Raw genomic sequence first — 25729 nt, forward strand, 5'->3', positions numbered from 1 at the left:
TATGTGCAGTTCCCCCAAAGAAATAGAATCTGATAACTTCTAGCACTGTTAGTCTTGCAAAAATGATGCCGATTAGGAGGTAACTTTTGCTGACAAATTAAACTGATGGGACACTAAAGCTCTGTGAGTGTAACTGAATAGGTGTTAATTAGTTTTAAAAAACGATTTTTCTGAAGAGCAGACCAGCAGTAACTTAATGTGAGTAAAGCCAGAGCCAGTACAGAGATCAGAGTGTGCAACAAAGAATCGCACTATTTTCTGTTGCCTGCTGTCTGTAAGAAAACTAAAGAACTGCTATGTATCGTCGTGAGAAATGGGAAAGAGGGCAGGAGCAGAATGATTGTTCCAAAGCTCATGGCATGTGTGATTGTGTAGCCTATGATAATAAACACAGGGACAAAACGAGAGGTGTCTGCAATTGCATGTCAGCGTGGGTGTTCCTATTCTGTATTTCTATTCTGTTTTGAATCTTGTGGGCAAAAAGAAATATTTACATCAGCATGATTGTGACTGTCATAGTAGTGGTGATGGTAATGATGTGGAGTCGGTAAGTCTCAGTGCAGCATTGTGGTACAAACATGTCTTTCTTAATCTCTCAGGATGACATCTGCATCTTGATTCCAGCTTTCCCATCTGGTTTCTGAGGAGGTTTATGAACATGTAGGACAACAACTTAAAAATTGTCAGTGCAGCCTGATTATTTGTATGGTTCTTAATGTTTGGGGACAACATTAACTGGGGAGGTTGGTGGTATAGGTTCTCTGCATGTTGTTAAATGATGGTCCTTTATGTAATATTTTCAGGTGTTGCTAAATTATATATGAATCTTAGTATGATTTCTTTGCAACATAGGTGATTGGTTGGTCTTCTATTTCTAAATGTTGACCAAAATAGAATTATTCGTTATCTGCAATTCATGTATTGTTAAATAAGAATATAATGTTTTTATTTATCTTTCCCTCTACATATTAGTATACCAGGAGGGAACTGGAGAGGACACCTGACCAACATTAAAGACAGGTAAATGCCATATTTTATTTAAAAGTGAGGTCTTGATTATTCTATCCGGACTCTTCTTTCCTAAAAATAAAAAATCATTTGCTTATGTAAGAATCCTTGAGAGTATGAACCTTTGTTGCATACCTATGATTTCTCAAACTCCAGTTTCCAACTCATTCTTTTGCATTAAACAGGACCCAACATACACATTTGGAAAGGAGTTATGCTAAGCACAACCATGACAGAAAAACACAGAGAAAAATAAAAGCTGCCATTTTACTGGCCAGCTTATTTGTTTACTGTTTAGGGATTAAAGACTTACATTTTTGGTTGGCTTTATAATACTATTGTTTAATATGCTATTTAACAGAGCAGCTTTGGTGTGTAAATGGATACCTTCTTGAAAACATACTGTTCACACACTGCAGTTAATTTGTACAGATGGAAGGGTTCTTCTTCCTGACCTAATTTTCAGTGAAGACAAAGTGATTCTTACGTTAGGTTTTCACAGGGATAATTTGGATATGTGTTTCTATTACAGCACTGTTTTCTTAATGTCTGTAAATTCCTATTTTAAATGTTACTCTATTTGAAGCCTAGTTACATGGTTTTGTAGCAATTTGGCAACTATAAATGTATTAATTATAAGAATGTTTCCCATGGATTATGGGTTTTTTGGAGGTTTATAAAAATACAGTGTTTTATACTCTGAAGTAAAAGCACGTGTAGAGTCTGCTGCTTCTGAAGCCCATGAAAGAAGTGTAACTCACTGTCCTAAGAGTAGGGATTGTTCACTGTAAAATGGATTATTATTATTATGTATGAGTGTGTGTGTGTTACTATACTGTATTATGGTAATTCACCAAATTCTAGACAACCTTTTTCAGCCTTTAGTTTTAAAATTCTAAAGTTGATTGTCTTGGTTAAGAGGTATCTTGTTATCTTACTGTCTGTAAACTGTGTTACAAACTTTTGAGAGCTAAACTAACTTAGATAACGTCACATTTTATCACAGATTAAGAATATGAACGAAGTGGTGACAAGGTGCTGTATGGTAGTTATTTTGTGATAACTGTGTGAACACTTTATTTTGAAATAAACAAGTTTGCGGTAGCCTACTTAGATAGGTATTTGAAAAAAATTAAAATGGTTTCAAGAAAATAAAAAGAATAGTTTTGTTGTGTTTAAATTAAATGGCTGCTGACAGACAAGATCCTTAGGATTTAAGAAAGAAAAAACCCAAACTTTTTCTGGGTTTTTTGGGGGGTGGTTTTTTTGGTCGTAATCATACAGAACAAAGCCTTTAAGGTATCTCTGAAACTCATATGGTCGTTGTTGCTAGACTCATCTCTGCATACAGCCTAACTGACTTCTTAAAACATGAGTCTTGAGTTTAAAAAATCCAGAAGAACTATTTTTTCCTAAACTGCATTTGACAGTTTAATAGGCTTATTCATAGGTTATTCTGATTTTGTTTAAACACTGGCAGTTTTATCTAAGATGCTCATACCCAGGATATTTCCTTCTTCCTCTAGCACTAAGCTCCTAGTTTCTTTGAATTGTGATAGTCAGAAGCTTGAACCCCCTGCAAACAAACCTTGGAAGTTTGCTGACCATTTTTCTGTGAGAGTTACAAAAGCTTTGGATTTCCAAGGTCAGCTATAGAAAGCTGCTGCTCAAGTCTTTTGAGCCTGCTTTCAAATTATGGTCTCGTGTCTGAGTTCATGCTTGATTTGTAGGTGCCATGATATTCCAAATATATGTTAAAAAAGCAGTTAAATGGGAAGTTAGCTGTAAGAACATCTCTATATCCTACAGAGGTGAAAAGTCTGGGAATTTCTTGGCATGGAATCCTAAAATTATTGACTAGAAGTTACAAAAATTGCAAGGTGATTTTAAAGGTATAGTTGTGAAAAAGCAGCAGTTAGACTAAGGGTCCAGTCTTGCAAGATGCTGAATGTTTCTTGTGCCTGTTTTGCCTCTACTCGCCTTGGGAATCCACATTGAGAATTCACAAGAAGAAACTGGCTTCAGGAACTTTCGTTATTGATAGATGGCTGGGGTGGATTGCTTTGTTGGGGTATGGGGAGGTTTGTTTTTTTCAAGTAACCTGAAAGTGGTAGTTGCAGAAGGATCCAGGTTAACTATGGGACAGGTCCTTAAACTTTAGGCTTAATGATTTTGAAATAGCCTCAGAACAGTTCATTATGCCTTTCTTCTCTGTTGCCAAACCATGGAGTGACTTAATGCAATTAGATGTATTTAATGGTAACTTTACAGCTATATGAGCAGCCAGTCTCATTGCTTATATTAATATGTAGGCTAAGCCTGCAGTGGCCACAGTGGGTTGAGCAACCAGAGCATGTTGTTTGTAATGCAGCCATGAATGTCCATTGTTGGAATTCCATGCATAACTTTTTTTTATTAAGTAAACGCACTGTCAGCATTGCAGTTAATGCAGTCTTGGTTTATGGTATGTGCATTAATGTATACTAGACATCCGTTGTTGGGAGAATTTAACATTTCTGATTGCTGTGGTTTTATAAAATTACAAGGATTTAGCTTTGACATCTTGAGGATATCTCTGTGGAGACAGCCAGGGGAGAATAACTCATTCCATTTTAACACTTAAAGCTCAAATCCTACGATTCAGTTCTGAGATTGTGCTTGTGAAAATAAGATATTTGGATGGATTTAGAGAAGAATGGTTACTCCTTCAGTTCAAACTATGCCCAGCTGTGTGAACATAGGCTTCTGAACAGAACATGATAGAAAGGAAAAATGTGAAACATCAACAATCCTGCATATAAGAGAAGCTTAAGTGGGAGCAAGCAGCAAAAAAAATCATTGTTCATCACTGGGAGGAACTAAAGACCCATTCAGACTGTCATTTTATTGCCTGTTAGAGAAGCTACTGAATTCTGCTTATTTTCTTGGTATTGTGGCTGAAGTGTCCGGTCTGGTGACAAAGATGCAAGCTGGATCTCATGTCTAATATTCTTGGCAGAAGTGTTTGAGAACAGATGTGACTGACTGTGAATTTCCTTAGTATATGTTAAGGTCCTATCTGACTGTTTCTTTTTCCTTTTTCACGTAGTTATTAAAGAGTTAATCTTGGAAAAATTTCTAGGTTTAACCCACAATCAGAGGTGCAAGTCAAGAAGTGTACCGATGAAGTCTACGTATATTTGTAGCTCATTGGTTTGTCTTCAAAAAGTTTATCTGCAAAACTTAAAAAGGTTAATGTAGTTCACAGTTCAAGCACAGAGATGCAGGTTGTTTTGGCTCAGTCCTCCACTGTTACCCTACCTTACATGATGGTTTTGTGGTAGACCCAGAGGTTCCTGGTAGCGAAGCATGACATATATTTTTGACCTAGATACCGAGTTGTGCATTGCGTTGATTATGTGTTTAGTTTATGGGGGCTAACGGGAGAGACAACTAGGAAAGAAAATAATGAACAAATGGGATGTGGAAGTGATGACAGTTACAGTTTGATTTCCTTCAGACTATGTGTTAGGCCAGAGGTTTTGGCTGTGGGACGTGAAACAGCAGAAGATGCCACTCTTTCTCTCAAGATAGAGTTCTGGGGAATCGTACAACAATCTAGAGGTGGCCACGGAAGTTAGGCCTGTCTTGTTTTCACCTTGGAATTACTTGTGTGCTGTGCTTAGCAGGCTATAGGAACAAAACCCAACTCATAGCAGTTGACATGATTCTCATGGTTGTGTTTGGTTTGATGGCCTTTCCCAGTGCTGAGGAGTTTTTGCAGCACTAGGTTGGTTAGACAAAAAGTTGTGCCTTTTGGCTGGCATGGATCTGTGTGTTTTCTGTAGCACTGCCTCACTGTGCTGTTCTGGAAAATTTTTCAGGATCTGCTATGACATGCTAACATTCTTATTAAGGAAACTAAGGAGTATGAGATCTGTTTTTTCACATCACTTATGGTTCTATTATGTAATCTTTTACGATGGATTTTCAATCTCCTTGGTTTTATGGTATTAAGAACACACATGGACAGATCAGCGGAGAGTGTGTGTTGGAGACAAAACAATGTAAGATTTGGGATTTACAGAAACACAATTGCTATCACAGCTGCTAGCCCTGCAACAGGGAAACTAAGAGTATTGAGAAGTGGATGATGTGAATGATAAGGGAAACTGTCCCAGGGCTGCATAGAATCATAGAACGATAGAATGGTTTGGGTTGGAAGGGACCTTAAAGACCATCTGGTTCCACCCCCCCTGCCACCACGGGCAGGGACACCTTCCACCAGACCAGGTTGCTCAAAGCCCCGTCCAACCTGGCCTTGAACACTGCCAGGGAGGGGGCAGCCACAGCTTCTCTGGGCAACCTGTCACTGTAAAGAATTTCTTTCTTCTATCTAATCTAAATCAACCCTCTTTCAGTTCAAAACAATCACCCCTCGTCCTGTCCCTACACTCCCCCATAAAGAGTCCCTCCCCGTCTTTCCTGTAGGCCCCCTTTAAGTACTGGAAGGCGGCTATAAGGTCTCCCTGGAGCCTTCTCTTCTCCAGGCTGAATAACCCCAAACTCTCCCAGCCTGTCCCTACAGGGAATGTGATCCAGCCCCCTGATCATCTTCGCGGCCTCCTCTGGACCTGCTTGAACAGGTCCATGTCCTTCTTATGTTGGGGACCCCAGAGCTGGACACAGTACTCTAGGTGGAGTCTCCTGAGAGTGGAGCAGAGGGGGAGAATCCCTTCCCTCGACCTGCTGCCCACACTTCTCTTGATGCAGCCCAGGACACGGTTGGCTTTCCAGGCTGTGAGTGCACATTGCTGGCTCATAGTCAGTTTTCCATCCACTAAATACCTCCAAGTCCTTCTCTGCTGGGCTGTTCTCAGTCCACTCATCACCCAGCCTGTATTTGTGCTTGGGATTGCCCCGACCCATGTGCAGGACCTTGCACTTGGCCTTGTTGAACTTCAAGAGGTTTGCATGGGCCCACTTCTCCAGCCTGTCCAGGTCCCTCTGGCTGACACATCCCTTCCCTCCAGCGTCTTGACCTCACCACACAGCTTGGTGTCGTCAGCAAACTTGCAGAGGGTGCACTCAGTCCCACTGTCTGTGTCTCCAACAAAGGTGTTAAACAAGTGCTGGTCCCAACACTGGTCCCTAAGGAACGCCACTTGTCACTACTCTCCAATCAGACATCGAGTGTGACCATCCAGCCAATTCCTTACTCACCGAGTGGCCCATCCATCAAATCCACATCTCTCCAATTTAGAGACAAGGATGTTGTCTGTGATTCTGTGCAGTCATGCAATCACTGACATAGCTGTGCATGATGGAGTGGGGTTTCTGGGTCTGGGAAATGAACACTAAATGATGCCATTGGTTGAGTGTAGCTGCAGAGCTCTTTCATCTGCAGCAGTCCATGTTCCTAGATCCATGACATGATATTTAAACTGTGCTACAGAGCAGGAACAGAAGTTTCTTAGCAATAAAGAAACAAGTAGTGATTAGTTGCCAGGACATAGGAATGTAAAGCTGCTTTCTGTTTGGGTGCAGTCAGGCTGAAAAATTTCTTGTGAAATTGGGCATCATACAGACACGCAGTGGCAGTGTGACTTAATATTGCTGAGGGCTTTCAAAGCAAACAGTCTTTCTGTTTTAGCCACATTGCTCTCCGTATGTTCACTTTGACCGCCTTGGAGAGTTCCAACCAGTCTTAGCCTAGAAATAAGGGGAAGTCTGATAGCAAAAGACAAGAGACACCAAGAAGGCAGTCTTGCTCATTGTTTACTTTTCCAACCATACAGTAGATTTGTGTTACCTTTTCTTTCTTCCTTGGGTTGTCGTGGTGTTTTTTTTTTTTTTAAATTCTTTTGGGCAGAGTTATTCCTATACCTGGCAGGTTTGGTTATTTAGTTATTCTAAACCCTGATAAACCAGGCACAGATCACTTAGCTTTTTTGTAGGAGCAGTCGGTAGCACAGTAGTGGAGCATTTCACTGGTGCATTTTCTTGTAACACTTCGGAATGGATTTATAGCTAGACTAAGGCTCTGTGGCCTGCCTACTAGCTTCAACTTGGTTTGTTCTGGCAAGGCCACTGCAACTGCATCACCTTCCCACATTGAGATCTGGGCTGTATGTATCCACGGTGACCTTTCTGTGTAGTATCAGAGATGGGGAAATTTGTGGAAATGCTGAGAATTGAACTCTGATCTCTCAGGGCCTAAGTAAATGCTGCTGAATATTTAAATACTCTTTTTTTTTTTTCCCCCCTGCTCTCAGGCAGAATTATGGTCCTAAATCCTCAAATGTCTCTAGAGTTAAATCTTTGATCCTGGTCCCACTAAATCACATAAAAATATTTCTAGTAACTGTAGTAGGCTTTGTATGCATCCCGGAAAGAGTACAACTAATTTTCTGATGATTGTACTGTGTTGGAGTTCTTGTAAAGAATTGTGCTTATACACAAACACTCAATAAGCTAGAAAAAAATGTAGGTATTTCTTATTTAAAAGACTTTATCCTTTATTTTCTTGTTTTGCTATTATTACAGCGGAAAGTGCCCAGTTTGCAACCATCAGTTGGAGGATAGTGACCTCACCGAAGAGGAGTATAATAATCTTAGAGAAAAATTAGTAAGGGACGTGATACATGGAACTGACGTTTTTAGAAAGACAAGCCCACAGGTAGGTCTTGCATGCTGTCAGGTTCATTGGCTAGGAGGGTAATAATACAATAAACGTTCAGGTACTTTGAGAACACCACAAATGTTTTTTTCTTTGCTTTAAACATTAATAGACCATTAGATACTGAAGTATTCTATGTATCTTTTCCAGTTGTGTTTATAAAATGGATCTAAATATTTTCAGTCAGCTGTTAATAGATATTGAAATAATTAAAATGGGGTTTTTTTCATTAAAAAATTTAAGAGTATGGAAATTTTTTAATCCTTTAAAACATAAATTTTAAATATGGAATAAAACTCAGTAACTAGAATAAAGTAAGACATCTAGTATTTTGAGCTTGCAAAGTAACATCCTAGTGTTTCTTAAGTTCAGTATCATATCTGAAGCTTACATTTATGTGCTGAGTATTTTGATTTTTTTGGTCAGGCAGCTGTTTGCCAGAAACAATAAAGAACTGAGTCAGCTTTCACAACATACCTACCAACCAACTACCTCTCAATTTTAAAGATACACTTTCATGTTTATAATTATAGTATACATGAGGAGTATCAAGCTTTTCAAAGGTTATTGTAAACATATGAGAGGGTATAACTCCCAGACACTGTAATATATTGCAGTTCTGTTTCTTACCCATTTTGTGGAGATCAGTGGTTGAGCAACAGCCAAAAGGACTGGAGCCGAGTGTCGCTAGATGGAGCCCACGTCACATTTCTGGGTGGGTTTGCTTTACCTTTATGAGTATCGGTGTTATTTTGCTGCAGCTGGTACCTGAGTTCAGCACCAGTTCTGAAGTTATGGAAGAAGACACCAGGTTTAATTCTTCAGGCTTTCTGCAGACACAGACCTTGCACATGTGTAATAGTTACAGAAACTTGAGACAGTTAGTGTTGGAGTGCTTGTAGCACATGGAGCCTATTGTTCAGACATCTAATTTCCACACAGATTTTCTCCTCAATTCAGGACTTTTAGCTGATCTAGCTGTGAATTGTACAGGGGAGTAAAATTAATCTTAAAAATGTAGCAATAATTTTAAGTATTTATGGGGTACTGGTGTCCTATAATACTGTAAAATTAACAAAAGGATGTGTTTTATTGCACACTGTACAACTAACTTTATCTGCTCTCTAAAAGCCTTTGTGAAAATTATGGTTAAGTTTCATTTGTTAAAGAAAGCAACAGGAACAAAACTTTTAATTCCTTAACCAGTTAATTGTCTAGTCTGTGCAGTTTCATTTCTGTTCCCCCTGGTGAGTGATGGCTTGAAAATTTCGAATTTGTCAAGTACACAGGGCTAGATTAGCAGTACCAGTTGAAGGCAGGGAGATTTAGGAAGGGAGTTCTGGGTAACAAGACATTCATGCCCAAGCTGAGCAGTGGTGGAAATTATGTTTCCCAGTTTGAGAACCTGACTGATCAAATGAATGCAGTCTAATGAAACAAAGATTGAATACACTATTTTAAGTTTTGATGTCTGTAGATTTTGTTAGCCCATGTGATAGCTGAGATTCCATCATTTACCACTCTGGGGCCACCCACTTGCTAGTTTCAAGTTGACCTTGTTCCAGTTCACTTTTGGCAGGCGGTCCCCAGGGGGCTGAATGGAGATCAACTCAGTGTGTTGGCCATACAGCTTAAAGTCTGCTCCCTCTGTGAATTTTGAGCATGGACGTGGGGGTAGAGGCAAAACAGTGTTGTGATGTGTCAAAGGTTTCCAGAAATACACTTGGGACTTTTTAGTTGCCTTTGTGCTGTGAAAGCAGATATGTGGTGATGAAACTATGCTGCTTATTTTAGGTATGCCAGACTGTGTGACTTCTCCTGCAGCCAGGGTTTTCCAGAGGGGAAACTAGGTGAAGAGGCTGAAAATAGGATGTAAGCAAGTATATCTGAGAGGGTGGTTTCCATTTTCCAGTCAGTCACTTTTTCGTAGTAGCCACAATTCAAATAGGAAACATTTTAGCTTTCTATTCCTTCTTTTCTCCTAACTAGTTTTCTTTAGTGCGTCTGTGTTTCTTGCAGTTGAACTGTTAGGGAAACAATGTAAGTTGTTTTGAGCTCTGAACATTTTTTTTCCAACAATGTTTCAAATCAAATGTGTGATGCATTTGGAATAATATTTTTTCTCCCCTGAGGAACAGTCTTTTGTCTTACTTTTGCAACGATCAGAGTAGAAAATGAGGAGCAAATACTTGGTTTGTTGAGCATCCCACAAAAGTAGTCTTTTGTGCTGTGATTTAAAAAAAAATCTTTTTTGTAATTAGTTTTAGGAAAGAAAATCAAACAAGTTTGTACATCAGATTGGTAGTGAACACTATTTACAAATATGTTGAGAAGATAGCTTGCATGAACTATAAAACTATCTGTGATAAGGAAATACCTGTTACACATCAAAAATATACATTGATCCAGATCTTTATGCACAACTACTGAAAGGTCTATTAGGATGTTATATGTTGATCTAATATAGTGAACTGCAACCTTGCAGGCTGCCTTAGAAAGAAAAGAATTGTAACAAGACTGTTACCTTTTGTACCAATGTCTATATGATGTTTTCAGTCAGATGCCTGTTTACTCTGGCTGCATTTAATTGGAACCTATGCCACTGAGTCTGAGTTGATATAATTGGTATACTGAGAGGCAGAATCAGCTTTCATTGTGATGACTTTCATGTTGCAGCTGCTCCCAGGTGTTTCTCTCAAGTACGCAAATGCAGTAATTTCATTCCCTTTGTGGCTGCTTCATACCCCTGAAAAACCTGAAAGGACTGTTGTGCAGGGGGAAAGAAGCACATGGGAGATGCGTATGTGCTGTCAAGAAGGCCAGAAGAGATGGGTTTGTGGGTATGTAAAGTCCCCATGCTAGATCTGGGCTAAGTGTGTAAAGGGGGTTTACATATTCTTCTAGAATATAAGAGACTGGAGGGGGAAGAGGAAGTGACCCATTCATCTCAGTGTTATTTCTGCAACTGAATTAGGTTGTGCTGTTTGCAAAGAGCCTTGAAAATCTTCAACTTTTACTTTTAGATTGGTGCCTTTTCTGTAATGCATTGGCTCTTCCACATGTACATGTTTACCAACTCCATGATTTATCCCAAAGCCCCGTATGGTATATGTCAGTCCTGTTCTAAGCCCATCTGACAGAACCTTCACTCCCAACTTACAGCGCGATCTCATCTTCTACCTGCTTTATTGACTCCCAACTTGTGGTCAAAGTCAGCTAAGTTGCCTGCACTTGAGTTCTTTCCAAGATGAGATACCCTTAGCTGGCCTGAGATGCCTAGGTGATTATGGCTGTCCATCTTGCACCTGGATGTTGTGGCTTCTTTGCCTGAGCTCAGGGAGCAAGGGAAGGTTAGCTAATTCAGTTAGCCATGTTGCATTTCCTGAGAAGTTCAGGGGCTGAAGAAGAGAAAACGCCTTCCCAGCAAACAGCTGATACTGTGTGCACAGTGTGTGCCACAGCCCAGGCTGTGTGTGCAGTTTACCTCCTCTACCTTTATTCCCATATATGTTAGCTCCTCCCTGTCACTGCCAGGGAACAAAGACATTTCTGAGGGGAGGGAATGTGAAAGGAAGGAGAAGGCTGGATGGAATTTTTCGTGTGGGTTCATGTGCCCCTTTCCCTCCCAGATATGTGCCATGTTGCAGCAAAGGGATCAGATTCCCAGGTAAGTTTGTGCCCTACAGTAGGAGTGCAAGAATTTGACATGTTGCTGAATGCTGCAAAGCCCCTTGCACTAGGATAGGGGCTGTTTTGGGCAGGAACAGTTCCTGTAGTCTCTTCTCAAGTGGGAATCACTGCAGGTCTTCTTGTCAGTTCTGTGGCAGGGAGGGTTACTTTGCTAGGGTTCAGTTTAAAATGACAGCACTTGGATTCAGAGCTAGTTTCTGCAAGAACCGTGCTGGTGCCAGCGTGGTTTGAAGGCTTTCTGTTAGTTCTGGAGAGGGATATAGGGGTGCTGGGCTGTAGTTAGGGTTAGGATTAGGGCTAAGCCTAGCTTCAAGATGTTAAAGATTTCTGAGCTTGTTTGTTTTTTTCTTTTTTTCTTTGCTTCCTCCTCCTTCCCTTTCTTTCTTCGCTCTCCTCTAGGAGGCCCAAGAGTAGGATGAATGCTGAGGTTGGCTTAGATGAGCAAGTTATGACTAACTTTGTAAGTAGGCTGGCAGGATGGCAAGGATGGAAGAACCTGTTATTGCTGAATCTAGAAAGTCCTGAAAGGTGGTGTTTGGGGATTAGTGTTTTGGACAGCAGGTGCTGCGTTACGGTTAGAGTCTTACAATTCATTAGAATTGAGTGAGAGCTAATGCTGGTGGAGATTAAGGGCTTAATGGTAGCCTTTTGGGTACGTGTTGGTGTTGGGCTATGGATAGGGTAAGAGTTGATATTTGGGAGTTAAAATATTTGAAGCATTAAAATACTTGGAGCGCTTGCTTAATATGGCTGCGATTAGGCCAGAGCATTCAGTTAGAGGTGGCATCATAAGGACAAATGTGTTACCTAGTCTGCAACAGCACTGATCAAAAAACTTGCTTATAGCTATTATTTGATTATAGGATGGCCAATGCTGAACAGTTTAAATGTACAGGTTTTGCAGAATAGCAGACTGATGACTAAGTCCATTGTTGCCTTGTGGCTGATTTTTAGTTATGAGAAGGATATGGTCATTAGCTTGTAGATAAGGCTAGGGTTAGCATTGCAATTAAGTAGACTGGTATCAAGCCTGAAGACTCCTGGGTAATGAAGATGTGCAGTCATAGTCTAGGGAAACCTACAAAAATGAGACAAGATTTGCAGAAAGGGTTGAAGTGCAGCTTTTTTTTTTTTTTTCCCAGATCTCTGCTAAATATGGGCTGCTGGACTCAGTCAGGATAGGGTTAATATTCAGTAGGGCAGAATCCTGCATTGCCTTAAAAGCCAGGTTTGCTGCTAAATCTTGTAACATCCACAAGGATAGAGGAGAGCTTTTCTGAGTGGGGCTGAGTGGAATGTTACACTCTTCTTGTGATATGATCTGCTGGAGGGGAGGGAACTTCTGGGAGGAAGGAAAGGAGGGGATGAGGGGAGACTGAATGGGAAATGGGCTGTAAGAGACAAAGGCAGTTGGAATTTTTCTAAGGTTTCTATTGCATCTTCCCTTACCCCAGAGGCTCCTGATAATGGAACTGAACAGAAGCATAGAGTCATTTGGCAGGAGGATAAAAGAGCTGCTTCCTTAGCAGCAAGAAATAGATCTAGATTAAAACATTATAAATTCAACACATACTTCTTTCCCTCAATTACCTCAGTGCTAGAGAATCTTTCTTGGGGATGGGTCATAGCTTCTGGGGTGGTCCATAGTCCTCCTTTCTCAGTTCATATAGCAAGGAATGAGTTGGAATTTTGTTCAGGTCACTTGGTCTTCTTTGCCATCAAATGGTTATGCAGCAAAATTAGGCCACCCTGCAACACAAGAATGTTCTTTTCTTCCAATCCACTGTCTAAACCTGTTTCGATTGTTCTCCACACAGTTTAACTAATTTGTCACCTCTGTATTTGGAAATTCTCCTGACATGATACATTGTTCATATTTTTGTTAGTGCAATCAAGTATGAAAAATCTGATTCTAATCTTTTGGGGTTTTTGAGCACTAGTTGGTTGGTTAAAATAACAGTTGCTAACCTTAGCTTATTTCCACTGTATATCATCTGAAGATCTTGTTAAACAAATACAAACATGGTTTGTTGATGCAGTGATTTTTCTCAGATCTGTATCTTCCTTACATTAGCTAGAATGTTTAAGAAGAAATAGAAGAAATTGAAGAATTTCACCAAGGTTTAGGAATGGCATACCTTGATAAAGTGGTTTTTTTCCTGCTTGTTAGTGAATCACAGAAGCAGACAGGACCATAAACATGAAGTCAGAACAACTTTTAACTAAAGATTTAAACTAATCTGAATTATCTGAGTAGCTGATTTTTAAGGAGATTATTTTATCAGGAACCTCTTGGACACACAGTCCTTTACTTGCAGCTCATACATTCCATTAAGGATCTTGAGACATATTTACATAATGCAGACTGCATATACTACCATCCTTTTTTAAAGTGTTTGCTGTCTCTGAATATTGCTAAAGTTCTGGTAATTTTTTTGCATGATCCTTTGTTTTTTTCTTTTCTGCTTTTTTTTAAATGATAAAACTAGGTCAGTGTTTTAGTAGATTGTTACAAAGTCTTGTGTCAGGTTCTTTTAAAATATAATTAATGCCAATTGGTTCTATTTTACCTACTTTTTCATTGACACCAGGAAAGAATTTTTAGAGACACTTGCAAATTAAACTCTACCAGATCATATTATTCCAGAGGGTTTGCACAGTTTTTAGTGTTTGGTTCAACCATATTACAGTGTACAGATGCTGGGTGCATAGGTTTATAATTCTCTGTATTGTATCTAGAAATATTAAAAGAGGGGTAGAACATGCGGTGCTGTTCAGTTCCCCAGAACAGTTGGTGTTTCTCTTGAGGTAGCAAATACTAGTTAGCATAAGCATTTGGTGGCAGTGTGATTTTTAAACTAGCATAACTAGCCTTACTACCCTGCCAGCTGTTCATTCCTGCCTCCTTTAGCCCCTGCAAGCATGGCAGGAAACAAGTGAGCACTGCCCCATGGTAAGCAGGGCACAAACCTAGATGACAAAATAACATTTTGGTTTTTTCTGAGTGTTTTTTCATCTAGATCAGTTCCTTGTTCAGATTTGCCTCAGACATTTGTACCAGCATAGCAGAGAAAGCAGCATGGAGGTACATCTGGCTGGCTGGTACTCATGTGGCATTTCTCCACATGGATGTTATGGACTGACTGTCATTAAGTGCTGGTCTGCCTCACTTACTTGGGATGCTGTCTTTTCTATGAAGTTCGTGATGCATTGCTTTTATGTTACTCCTCTGTCTTTCTATAATGCTCATTACATTGTATTTAAATGTTGAAGTCAGTCTTTTCCTGGTTTAGCATTCTGTGATGTGCTTTGCCCTGAGATGAAGATGTTCCAATATAGTGTTTTTAATTTTGAAAGCACTGTGAATTCAAAATATTTCTGCCTTTGCAACGTTTTGTTTGTTTTAAACGAAAGCTTGGTATCATTAATTTCCATACGCTTGTACTTATGATGGCAGCCTTGTAAAAATGAGGGTGTTTTTCCACTGAGGACAGGAGCATAAACTTCTTGTTCCTCCTTCCATGTTAAGTGTGCTCAGGAAAGACGTTTCAGAAGTACACTGCCTGGACTGTTGAGGTCCAGGTTTTGCATTGGCCTTGTGACTGAGCCTCTGCTGTCTGACATGGGCAGGCAGGAACAAGTCCTGCAACAACACTGCCTTGAGTTGACAGAGGACTGCAAACAGGCAACATAGAGCACATCTTGTCAGTGTGCCTGTGAGTACCTTCCTGTCTGTGGTGGTATCTCTGAAGACTATAGCCACAGGAGTTTGACTCCTGGATTATTTGTTAACTGTAGAAGCATAAAACAGTGAGCAAACAAACTGTGTGCAACCCAGAGTATGTAGTGATACCGTACACAATACTGAGAAAAGCCTTCCCGCTCATAAGGGTTTGAAGGGGATTTCCAAGCCTTGAAACTGTAGGAAGCGTTTAAACCCTTCAGGCATAGCAACAAACAGATGTAAGGGTGCTCCGGCAAGGCGCCTTAAAAAAAATTGGCTGGATTTCAGTTTGACAGCTGAATTTTTTTTCTCACTCTCATGCTCATTCCTGTGTCTTTGTTCTGATACCAAGAAACATTGCTGAAAACAAAGCAACCCCCATCACTTTGTATTTTATGAAACTGTTAAAAAGTGAATGTTTTCACTTCTCTAAAAGCTGCTCTTAGAGTGTTGTTGAAAAACACCCTGTTTGATGCTTACGGTAGAGTTACATAAATTATTGTAAATGCTTATGGAAACAGTGTATGTTGAATACTGTAGTTTTATACTTTTTAATTTGACTTTAGTATCTCTCTGTCATTATTGATGAGTGAGCATAAAATTTATTGTTTAGAAGAAGTGAGCACTGCAGCCTTTCCTGCAGTGATTTTAGTAGTGGGGGTTTTTTTCCTTTTTTTTTTTCCTTTTATTTCAAATTCCATGTGTTGGCACGAACATAATAACTTTTCTTGTATTTAAAAGTCCTCTATGGATTTGCTCATCTGTCTTCTTTGTATGTTATATTACTTTGGATTTTGGCATTTAGATCAGTAGACATTTTGGATTGTTGAAGAATTTGAGCATACCATGATTTTATTTCTAGTCACCAACATTTCATATTTAGACTTGAGGAGAAAAATGCTCAAGTGATCTAACCTTTCTGTGATCTGAAACCTGTCATACCCTTGGATCTGTTATAGACATTAAAATTATTTCAAAATAGTGAATTGAATTACTCTCATTGAGTAATTGCCCTCAAAGGGCATTCTTGTTTAGCTATGTTTGTTTTGTCTTCAGTTAAGATTTTAATTCTGTGTTATCATATTTAACATAGTGAATCTGTAAATACTAATAATTAATTCCTCCCCTCATTTTTGTTGTGCTTTTGAGGCTTGTAGTCTGTGTGTGCACTGGTATTGGAAGAAAAACATATTTCTGTTTATAAATGTATCTACAGAAGTTGAAGTAGTATTAATACTCTTACAAAAAAGTCCTATTTTGAGATTTATTACTACTGCTATTTCAAATACTATTGACTGTGTAAGCCAGACTTCTGAAGTCTGAGGTCATGCTTTTTTTTAAATTATTTTTTAAATTAATGTTTATGATAGCAAAGCCAATTTTCTGTCTTTCTGTCTTTCTGTCTTTCTGTCTTTCTGTCTTTCTGTCTTTCTGTCTTTCTGTCTTTCTGTCTTTCTGTCTTTCTGTCTTTCTGTCTTTCTGTCTTTCTGTCTTTCTGTCTTTCTGTCTTTCTGTCTTTCTGTCTTTCTGTCTTTCTGTCTTTCTGTCTTTCTGTCTTTCTGTCTTTCTGTCTTTCTGTCTTTCTGTCTTTCTGTCTTTCTGTCTTTCTGTCTTTCTGTCTTTCTGTCTTTCTGTCTTTCTGTCTTTCTGTCTTTCTGTCTTTCTGTCTTTCTTTCCCGCACTTCTGTTTTTTAAAACCAACCTTTATCTCTTGCTTTGCTGCGACACCCCTGGTGAGAGAGAAATCTCATTAAATGTTGTAGTTTCACAGTCCAGTAAGTTAGCATAGTCAGTGCTACCTATGGGAAAAGGTGATCTCAGTAGTCCCACTTGCTACCAGTCTCATTCATAATCCATATCCTGGCTGAATTTTCATGTCAGGACAAACCTCTGTGCTCTGACTGGAACAGGGGGACTGGAGTGGGCTAAAGACTATTAATTGGCTTAGTTCATGGTGGCTCAGTTCTTCATCCACTTCAGTCTTTCAGTCTTCCTCCTTGTGCCAACAAACGTGTTTGCATAGGTAGAGGAGGGGCAAGGCTAGGAGTGAATGGCTGAGGGAAGGGAGAAGGTAGAAACACCTCTTTCTGTGGCAGCACCATGGTATAAAATGATGGTGAAATAGTGCATGAGTCATCCAGCTGGTGTGGAGTACCAAAAAAATGCAAGTCTGTTTTGTGCTTTTGCGGAGATATGAATGGATTTGAGCCACCCACATGGTAGTGGTTAAACAAAAAATTATTTTAAATATCTTTCATTCTTCACTCAAGATAAATTCCATCATTGGTTTGATATGTTCCCAATTGATTTAGTCAGCTTGGTGTCCATTTGCGAAGATAGGTTTTCTTAGCAGAAGGTGCAGTGAATCATTTTGAACAGTTGCAGAGTTGGCATTCCCCTATTTTCCCAGCTAGGAAACAAGTGAAATCAGGTGAATTTTTTAAAATTCCCTTTTCTTTTGTACATGGTGTGAAACAGGATATCTCTGGAGCTTCCCATGAGCATCCTCCTGCCTTGCGCATGGTTCCTGCTGCAGGGAGACACGTTCATGTGATGAACGGGCTGCTGTCGCAAGTCTTGCAGTGAGGTAACAGCCTTGCTGTATTGCAACACTTTTCTGTGGCTCCTGAGCATTAAGAGGGTCATGTCAATAAGCAGTGCTGAATGTATTTTTGAAGTTTTGTCCCTTCAGTTGCCTACTCTGTTGAAATTAGTTTTAGTAGCATTTCTGAGGCTGGGAGAATGGACTTTCCCTTGGAAACTTTGTGAGATTAATCCGGTCAGAACAAGATATCTAGAAATCAGTGTAAGGTTTACTGTGTTTGTTTTGGTGCTCTTACCTGGGGTGGGGTGTGTATTTTGCTACTTGTTGCCATGTTGAAGGGATTCATCAGAAGTGCCCCTTGTCACGTTCAGCAGGATGTTTCCATGTAGACGTTCCTGCGGTATGCGCGGGAGTGTGTGTAGATTACGCGTTGCATTCTCAATTTGGAAGGGGAGCCTATCTGAATAGCTCGCTTCTTTTTGCCTAAAGCAACCTTCATGTCATTGTTGTACTTCATTGATGATTACTGTGTTTGGCTTCTCTTGATCAGCTGTACCCTAGCGGCAGCTGTGCATTTATTGCCTATAAAGATGATCCTCAATTTCTTACAGTTGGCTAGTGAGGGAAATACCTTTAGAGAATTGAGGGTGAATCATCTCTTTATTACTGTGGCTGTAAAATCTGTATAAAATCCAGACAAATCCCAATCTCTGAAAGATCAGCATCATTCAAATTGTATGCTTTCTCTCTTGTGGTGGGTTGACCTTGGCTGGATGCCAGGTGCCCACCAAGCCGCTCTATCACTCCCCTTCAACAGAACCGGTGGGGAAGGAGAAAATATGACGGAAAAACCTCATGGGTTAAGATAAAGACAGTTTAATAAAGCAAAAGCAAAGGCCACATGCAAAAGCAAAGGAAGGCAAAAGATTTATTCTCTACTTCCCATCAGCAGGCAATGTTCAGCCGCTTCCAGGAAGTAGGGCTTCAGTACGCATAGCAGTTGCTCCAGAAGACAAACATCATAATAACAAATGCCCCCCCCCCCGCTCTTTCTCTTAGCTTTTATTGCTGAGCTGATGTTTTATGGTATGGAATATCCCTTTGGTCAGTTTGGGTCAGCTGGCCTGGCTATGTCCTCTTCCAAGATCTTGCCTACCCCTAGCCTACCAGTGAGGGGGGATGTTGGAGACACAGCCTTGAGGCTGTGTGAGCACTGCTCAGCAGTGGCCAAAACACTGGGGTTTTTTTATCAACACCTTTCTAGCTACCAATACACAGCACAGCACTATGAGGGCTGCTGTGGGGAAAATTAACTCCATCTCAGCCAGACCTAATATACTCTTACGGTGTAAGTCTGTATGTTTGAATAGCGTTTCATGCTGCATCTGGATGACTTAGCCTGCTGCTTATTCACAGGCTTCACCCTTTTCCCTCCCTGCATCTGGAGAGGATGGGAAATATGGCAACTCAAAAACTGTCTCAGAGAAACCTGTAATTTTTCTGTTCTTTATGTTTAGGGTTTTTTCTGGAAAAGGAAAGGAGGACTCTTGTATATTGCTGGGGAAATACGGATGGTGAGGAGAAAATGAACCGATCCTTAGGGATTTTTCATCTGTCTAAGGCTTTTCACTGGTCTTCTGTGTTTGGTGACATAAATTAAACTTGGCCATTTGTCTTCTGCACTTATTCTGGCATTAACTCCTCATCTGCCTGTGTGGATAAGAGACTCCTGAGCCAGCAAACTTTCCCTATATTGCAGTTTACTGGTAGTAAGGCAAAACAATTGAGCAGATCTGGGAGGCTGCAGGGGCACAATCAGGCATCTGTTGAGAGCGCAGTAGAAGACATGGACAGGAGGAGATGGCAGGGAAGGGTGGTGTGGCTAAGGGAATGACACTGAAAAGGCTGCAGCATCTCCCCAGCTCCCAGAGAGCCAGGAGCTGCTTCTGAGAGGTGCTGAGCCTATCCTGGTGCCTCTCAGAAGGACCTTCCTGGTAGCACCTGCTCCATCTCACCTGCTGGGAGAGGAGATGGAAACAAGCAGAGCATGGGCAGAGAGGAGTGCTGGCCCATCAAACGCCTCTGCTGTTTCCCCAACTCATAATGTAGTGTTCTCTCAACATAGCACTCTGCCCATCAGGGAAGACCCACCCCTTCAGGATCAGCTCTACAGCTATTGTCACCTGAAATAAATTACCACTTTAACATTTTCCACAAAGCATTTGGTTTGTATTGAACTGAGCCCTTAAAGACAAGATTATGTGTACACTATACTTTATAAAAGTGTCTACTTGACTGTAACCATGTTACTGCAAATAATATTGGCATTTGTTGGCAGTAGGAAAATAACTTTGTTGGAGTGTTTACCACGTGTTTTTCATCTGCTTCCACTTTCTTTGTCTTTTCCATTTTTACTCATCTTTGTCTCAAAGCTCTTCTATTTTACTTTCATTCGATCTGTATGTGTTTTCCTTCTTTTTATCTTTCCCACATTTCAGAGAGCCATCCAGTGTTACAGTGATGACTCATCTGATTTTGAGCCATGGGGAAGTCTACTGGATGACATAAGCCCAGAAGTCAGGAATCCTTGTTTGGTGTTGCATTTGTTTCCCTTCTCCCTCCCTGCCACCACCTTTGCTAGTGACTTCCTTTCTGTGTCTTGGTGTCCATGTCAGATGGCAATGAGAATATTTATTCATCTGTGTAAAATACATTGAGATTGGAGCTGGGGGGCAGAGGGACACAAATGCCAACAATTTCTTTTTGTTTGAGGTGATGATTTTCTTACCCAGCTTTTTATACTTTCTCCATAATAACATTTATTTAAACCATGGAGAAGTGAAAGACCACATAAAAGGCAATTGATTCTGGTGGTGCTAGACTGTGCCTTGTGTTGTCTGTGTTCTCATCAGTGTGCTTTTGATCAGTACACTTCTGCTCACTTGGAAATTATGCCTGAAATTTTAACATCTGAGTGAGGCATCCTTATCTCACTTGGTTGGTTTTTACTCTTAATACAAGTAACCCTTTTCCTAGAATAATTTGTCATAAGCATTCTGACTACATTTGAAGTTTGTGATCATTTGTTACTGCCTGACAGCAATGTATTTTCTGGACAAATAAATTCTTTCTTTCATTCCTTTCTCCAATGAAGAATTGTATATGCTGTATATGTTTTTGTTTGGATGCTGAGGGGATGGTTTTTTATTTAGACTTGTATGTTGTCATATGGCTACATGGGAAAAGGCAAGATTAGAAAGAAAAGTGCTTCTTGAATTTTTTGAACAAAAGGCATGAAATTTGCAATTGTTTTGCAATTCCTGTGAAAGTTCATTTATAGCTGTGGGCTGTGAAAACTCTGTTGCTGATAAATAAGTCTTAACTTGTTACTAGAAAGGTCATTTGTGAAGCCAAGTCACTGCCCACCAGGATGGCTTAGGGTTCGTGTGCCTGTTAAAACCAGTCAGAAGCAGGAGGTAGAAATCTTATGCAAGTGTCTGCTAAAAGTACTAAATCTTTCCTCAAAAATCAAGAGAGAAATTCCTGAAGATTTTATTAAAGCTTTGTATTCTGTTCTCTTCCTATGGGGTCTCAAGCCTAAAGCAATTGTGGTTTTCATTCCTTTGGAAAAACTGGACGGATGCCGTTGGTTTGCTCCATCACTGCATTATATTTCTGACTTAATAGGAAAGTTCATTGTTTCACTAGCCTTAAAGCTGTGTATTTCTCACAGTTGGGGTGTTGTGTTTCTAAATGAATGTTTACTTAAATATTGATTGGCATTCAGAGATTTCAGAATTCTTACAGAGAAACTAAGTATGGTGCTTATTTTAGGCTTGGAAATGTTAAGAGTTGGTAACAGTGTCACAGTATGCTGGTTTGTAAAGTTGCCTTGTTTTGCAGCTGTTGTGTAACAATGACTGTAGCATGTATCTTTATAAAAGTGTACAGTTTGGATTATAATAATAAATCTGGGTGACTGTAAAGTTTCAGTTTTCAGTTCTAATATAGTTTACAATTGTACTGGAAGTATCCACTGTAACACTTTGGTCTTGTTAAGATATTTGTTTTTTTCTCCTTTTTTTGGTGTGGTTGTTTTAGCAAATATGCAAGTAAAAATGTGAAGTGTAGCCAACAAAGGAAAAGTGAGAGATTTAGGCTTTGTTTCTTTTTTTTTTTAATAAAAAGTGAGTGAAATCTCTTTCTGTTAAACTCAACAGATTATTCCCCTGTGTTTGTTTATTTATTTCAGGAATTTCAAGCTTTTCAAACATTTGTGGAAAACCGACTTCCATTTGATATTGTTATTGATGGACTCAATGTTTCCCACATAAACCCCAGAAAGATGCATTGTGAAAATGTAAGTGCTGGTTAAATATTCATTAAGAGTTTTGTGTATGCTGATTGTAAAACAATGAGTGCCTCATTATTACTTATCCTCTTGAGAAACTGATCAAACATTTTTGTAGCACATGCTACAGTAAAGTTCAAAGAATTATCTAGACTTCACAAATTAAAAATGAACAGTGGGAAGATGGTTCTTACATATTTGAGTGTATTAGTCATAAAAAAACCATACCTTAATTTCCTCATGTATGTAATGCTCAGTTACAGGTAAGGTATTGATAATAACATTGTTAGGACATACACTGTGTGAGTGTATATGTTTTCATAGTAATAGGCGTTTGGGGGAACAGAATAAATCTACCATATAGTAAATCTAGTCTAATATAGCTACACTGGTAAGAGTTCTTCTTAAAATAACTTCTTACTGAGTTCAAACCACACCCTGTACAAGTTTAAATTTTATTTCACTTCCTGTTGCCTTAAGCAGTTGAGTCCTACTCTTACAAGGACAGCTCAAACTGGCTTCAGTTCTGTCCACTTGGTGGTTTGTGTAAGAGTAATCCTGCTTTTTTACCAATACCTATTTTTGAGAATTCTTGGTACTCCCTTTTAGCATTTCACTAAGAAATGGCTTAAGGTTCTTTTGTCAATCAAATATTTACTTTAAATTAGGAGTAACAAAGTAGCTGCTCACATGTATTCCAAAGCCAGAATTTAAATTTTCATGCTCTTGAAATTAAAACTGTTATAAATGAGCTTGATAATAAAGGAAGTAATTCTGGTAATCACAAGAAATACATTTTTGTTCTAAGAACTAGTTTAAAACTATTCCTAAGAAGCAGGATATGCTTTCATATATTGTAGATAAAAGCAGCTGAGCTAGGAGGTTAGATAAACTTGATGAAAGGTGTTTGTTTGAGAACAGCAGTGAAGTTTCATGAGATACTGGCTCATGAGGAGGGTACTTTCCTTACTATGAAAATAGGAAAGGAAGTTTATAAAATTGTTTGGATGGGATCAGGGAGGAAGTTTCGATTTTCTGAGAAGCATCCCAGGCACCATGTAGTGGCACCATGTTTCAAGATCTAGAAAGACAGATCTGTGCTGCCAAAGAGGTGGAAGAGAAATTAATGTTCTTCCTCAGTACGTGCCTGTTCCACTGAGAACTCTGAACAGGATCCCAAATGGTCTGTAAAAGCTGGAAACAATGGAGCAAAGAGCCAGCCTGTTTTTGATGGGGTTTTGATGCTGATTTTGACTGCTGATTTTTGATCAGAAATCTTACTAGGAGATATTAGCATGCTTAGCAGCATAAGCTGCCTTTGAGATTCTCCTTAGCTTCTGCTGTATTGGAAGGTCTTCAGAATCCATGATGCCAGGGAGCTCCAGAGGGACTGTATGGAGGCATCAACTTTTCATTTAGATTGTTCCATAATAGATACAGGTCAGATCTCTCTTGAATCTGAGGTATTTACAGATTAGGATGATTTTTAGGAAGATCTGCCTTTTTTTCTGCACAAGAGAACAGTAACTTGGGCTCACCCCATCTTACCTCCAGAAGATTCTCTTAGCTAAAATTTACTTGTTCTACAGGCTGTGTTGCTGTTAATTATTACTGCATTGTGTCACGCACAAAAAAATGTTAATCATTGGAGCTTCTGCCAGCTAGTCTTCTGCTGGTCCTGTTATCTGGATCCTGTTTTTGCGAGTATGGAGTCATTATATGAGATGGGATGGACATGCCCATTACTCCTGCCTTATACCTGTAGATATTCACTGGCTGGGTAGTACCTTTTTTGGCATGGGAAGTGTATATTTGCACTCTAAACAACAAAATAGCTCCTTCACTACCCAAAAGAAATACTCTTCTAGACACATGAATTACTAAAGACTTTTTTCTGTATTAAGCCTCTCTATTCATTGAGATACTTTTCTTTTTTATGATAGATGTTTTCGTACACATAGATGTTTTATGATAAATGTTTCCATTACGTTATTAACTATTGAGCTTACAGGTTTTTTCAACTGGAAACATTGTTTAAATGTGAGATCGTGCTGGATGCTAGCAAATCCTGTTTTATTTCTTAGTGACTGTGAACTCCTGTGTTGTAACATGCCAGGAAAGGACTGTGTCTTTGTTCTTACTTTGGATACTTATGACAAGAAGCATGTATTCTTGTTTTCTTACTCTCTTTTTCAAGACTGCTAAAAACAGAAAGAAAGAAAAAAACCAAAACCCGCGGAGCAGAGCAATCCTTTCTTCTGTCCCCAAACTTTTATTCCAAATTAGGGAAGGGAAGGCCACAGGAATCTCTGCATGCATTGCTTTCCTGGTTACTGGTGTTGCTGCCAAGCAGTGTCCCATCTGCAAATGCTGACCTCTCTGAACGCTGTAGTCTGAGGGCTGATTCTGCCACAAATCATCCTCTTTTGGAGACTGCTATCCTCACGCCAGAGGCAGCTGAATGGAAAATACGGAGTGGCAGGTCTGGGGCATTCATGGCCTGCCTTGTTAAACTCCTCAGTGTACATGGGGAAACATAGTGCAGAACTGAGAGGGTGGAGAGCAGAAATAAATGCAAGAGGAGTTAGAGGCAGAACCGAAGGATGGAAAAAGCTAAGAGTGAAGGCCTCTGAGGTCAAGCTGATTGTCTAGGACAGCATGACTGTCCCGTTTTGAAGAGGGACATGCTGTGACTCTTCAGTGACCAATTCTGTTCGGCTTGAGAGATAATAAAGGAGCAATATTTCCAAGGAGCTGTGTTAAAAGCTACCCAACCTGTGTTTTACTTGTCAAAAAGCTAAATTATTTTAAGTCTCCAGGTGGGGGTCGGAACTTTTCAAGGGTTCATTACTGCAGCTGTTAGACTCAGCCAGGATATTGTTTTATAAACTGTTCTGTTCCGTGTATAGTTAGTATGCAGCCATGGTTGGAAGAGAAAATGAGATTGTTTCTCTCCATTTGTAACACTGTAAGCATTACTTTGTGTAAATTGTTAGGGTTTTTGGGCCATGTCCCTTACGTGATTTAGAGAGAATAGCAAAATGAAGGGCATTGTTAAACACAGCAAAAGGCCTAAGATTTATGTGACAATAATATGGTAATTTAAATGCATTTTGGTCTTTATGTAAATTTAACAAAAAATACCGTTCCACTTTGTGATTTAGCTTTAAAAACTGTAACTGTTTAGCTGAAGACCAGCTCTAGCTAACTCTTAGTCATATGATTAAAATAAGAAAACGTTGATAAAATATTCCTTTCTTTTTTCAAACATCCTAACATTTGTAATTCCATCTAGGCATTTCTTAGGCATCTTGAGGAAGGACTAGGTTGTGTGGACAAGACATGAGTACCTTGAGGGATGAGAAAAGAAGGAAAAAAAGCAGAAGTTGAACAAATGATTTTTACTCATTTAATTCCCAAAGTGTTCTGACATTCTGGAAAACTAATGTGACTTCCAGTAGCCCCAGGCAAATTCAGCCCTCACAGCCAGCACTTAGCAGATCATCATGAATATTATTGACTTGGCAGATTTACAGGAATATTCTGTGGCTGTTTCTCTAGTATATGACACTGTTGGTTTGTAATTACAATCCCTTTTTTCCCAGGTTGGTTTTATACTAGATCTGTTTCCTGGTACAAATCACCATGTGGCTGCATCAATTACTGACAAAAAGAGGAGGTAGTATGAGGGTGGGAACAAAGATTTTTTGAGGGCTAGGGAATAGTGATATCATCTGATTTGAAGGCACTGCA

At 39.6% G+C, this 25729-nt stretch overlaps 1 protein-coding gene across 4 annotated transcripts in view; it reads left to right on the top strand.

The window, feature by feature from the left end:
• The window catches only part of PRORP (protein only RNase P catalytic subunit), a 53635-nt gene that overhangs the window by 3443 nt on the left and 24463 nt on the right, over positions 1-25729 (top strand). For 3 of the 4 annotated variants that reach the window (XM_074909877.1, XM_074909879.1, XM_074909878.1), the window contains exons 3-5: positions 973-1020; positions 7534-7666; positions 21878-21985. In XM_074909877.1, the coding sequence (XP_074765978.1) occupies positions 973-1020; positions 7534-7666; positions 21878-21985 (289 nt within the window). The remainder of the gene's footprint in view (positions 1-972; positions 1021-7533; positions 7667-21877; positions 21986-25729) is intronic. The other variant, XM_074909880.1, reaches the window with a different exon arrangement.

The sequence above is a fragment of the Athene noctua genome, chromosome 6 (genome assembly GCF_965140245.1).
Source record: "Athene noctua chromosome 6, bAthNoc1.hap1.1, whole genome shotgun sequence".
NCBI lineage: Eukaryota > Metazoa > Chordata > Aves > Strigiformes > Strigidae > Athene > Athene noctua.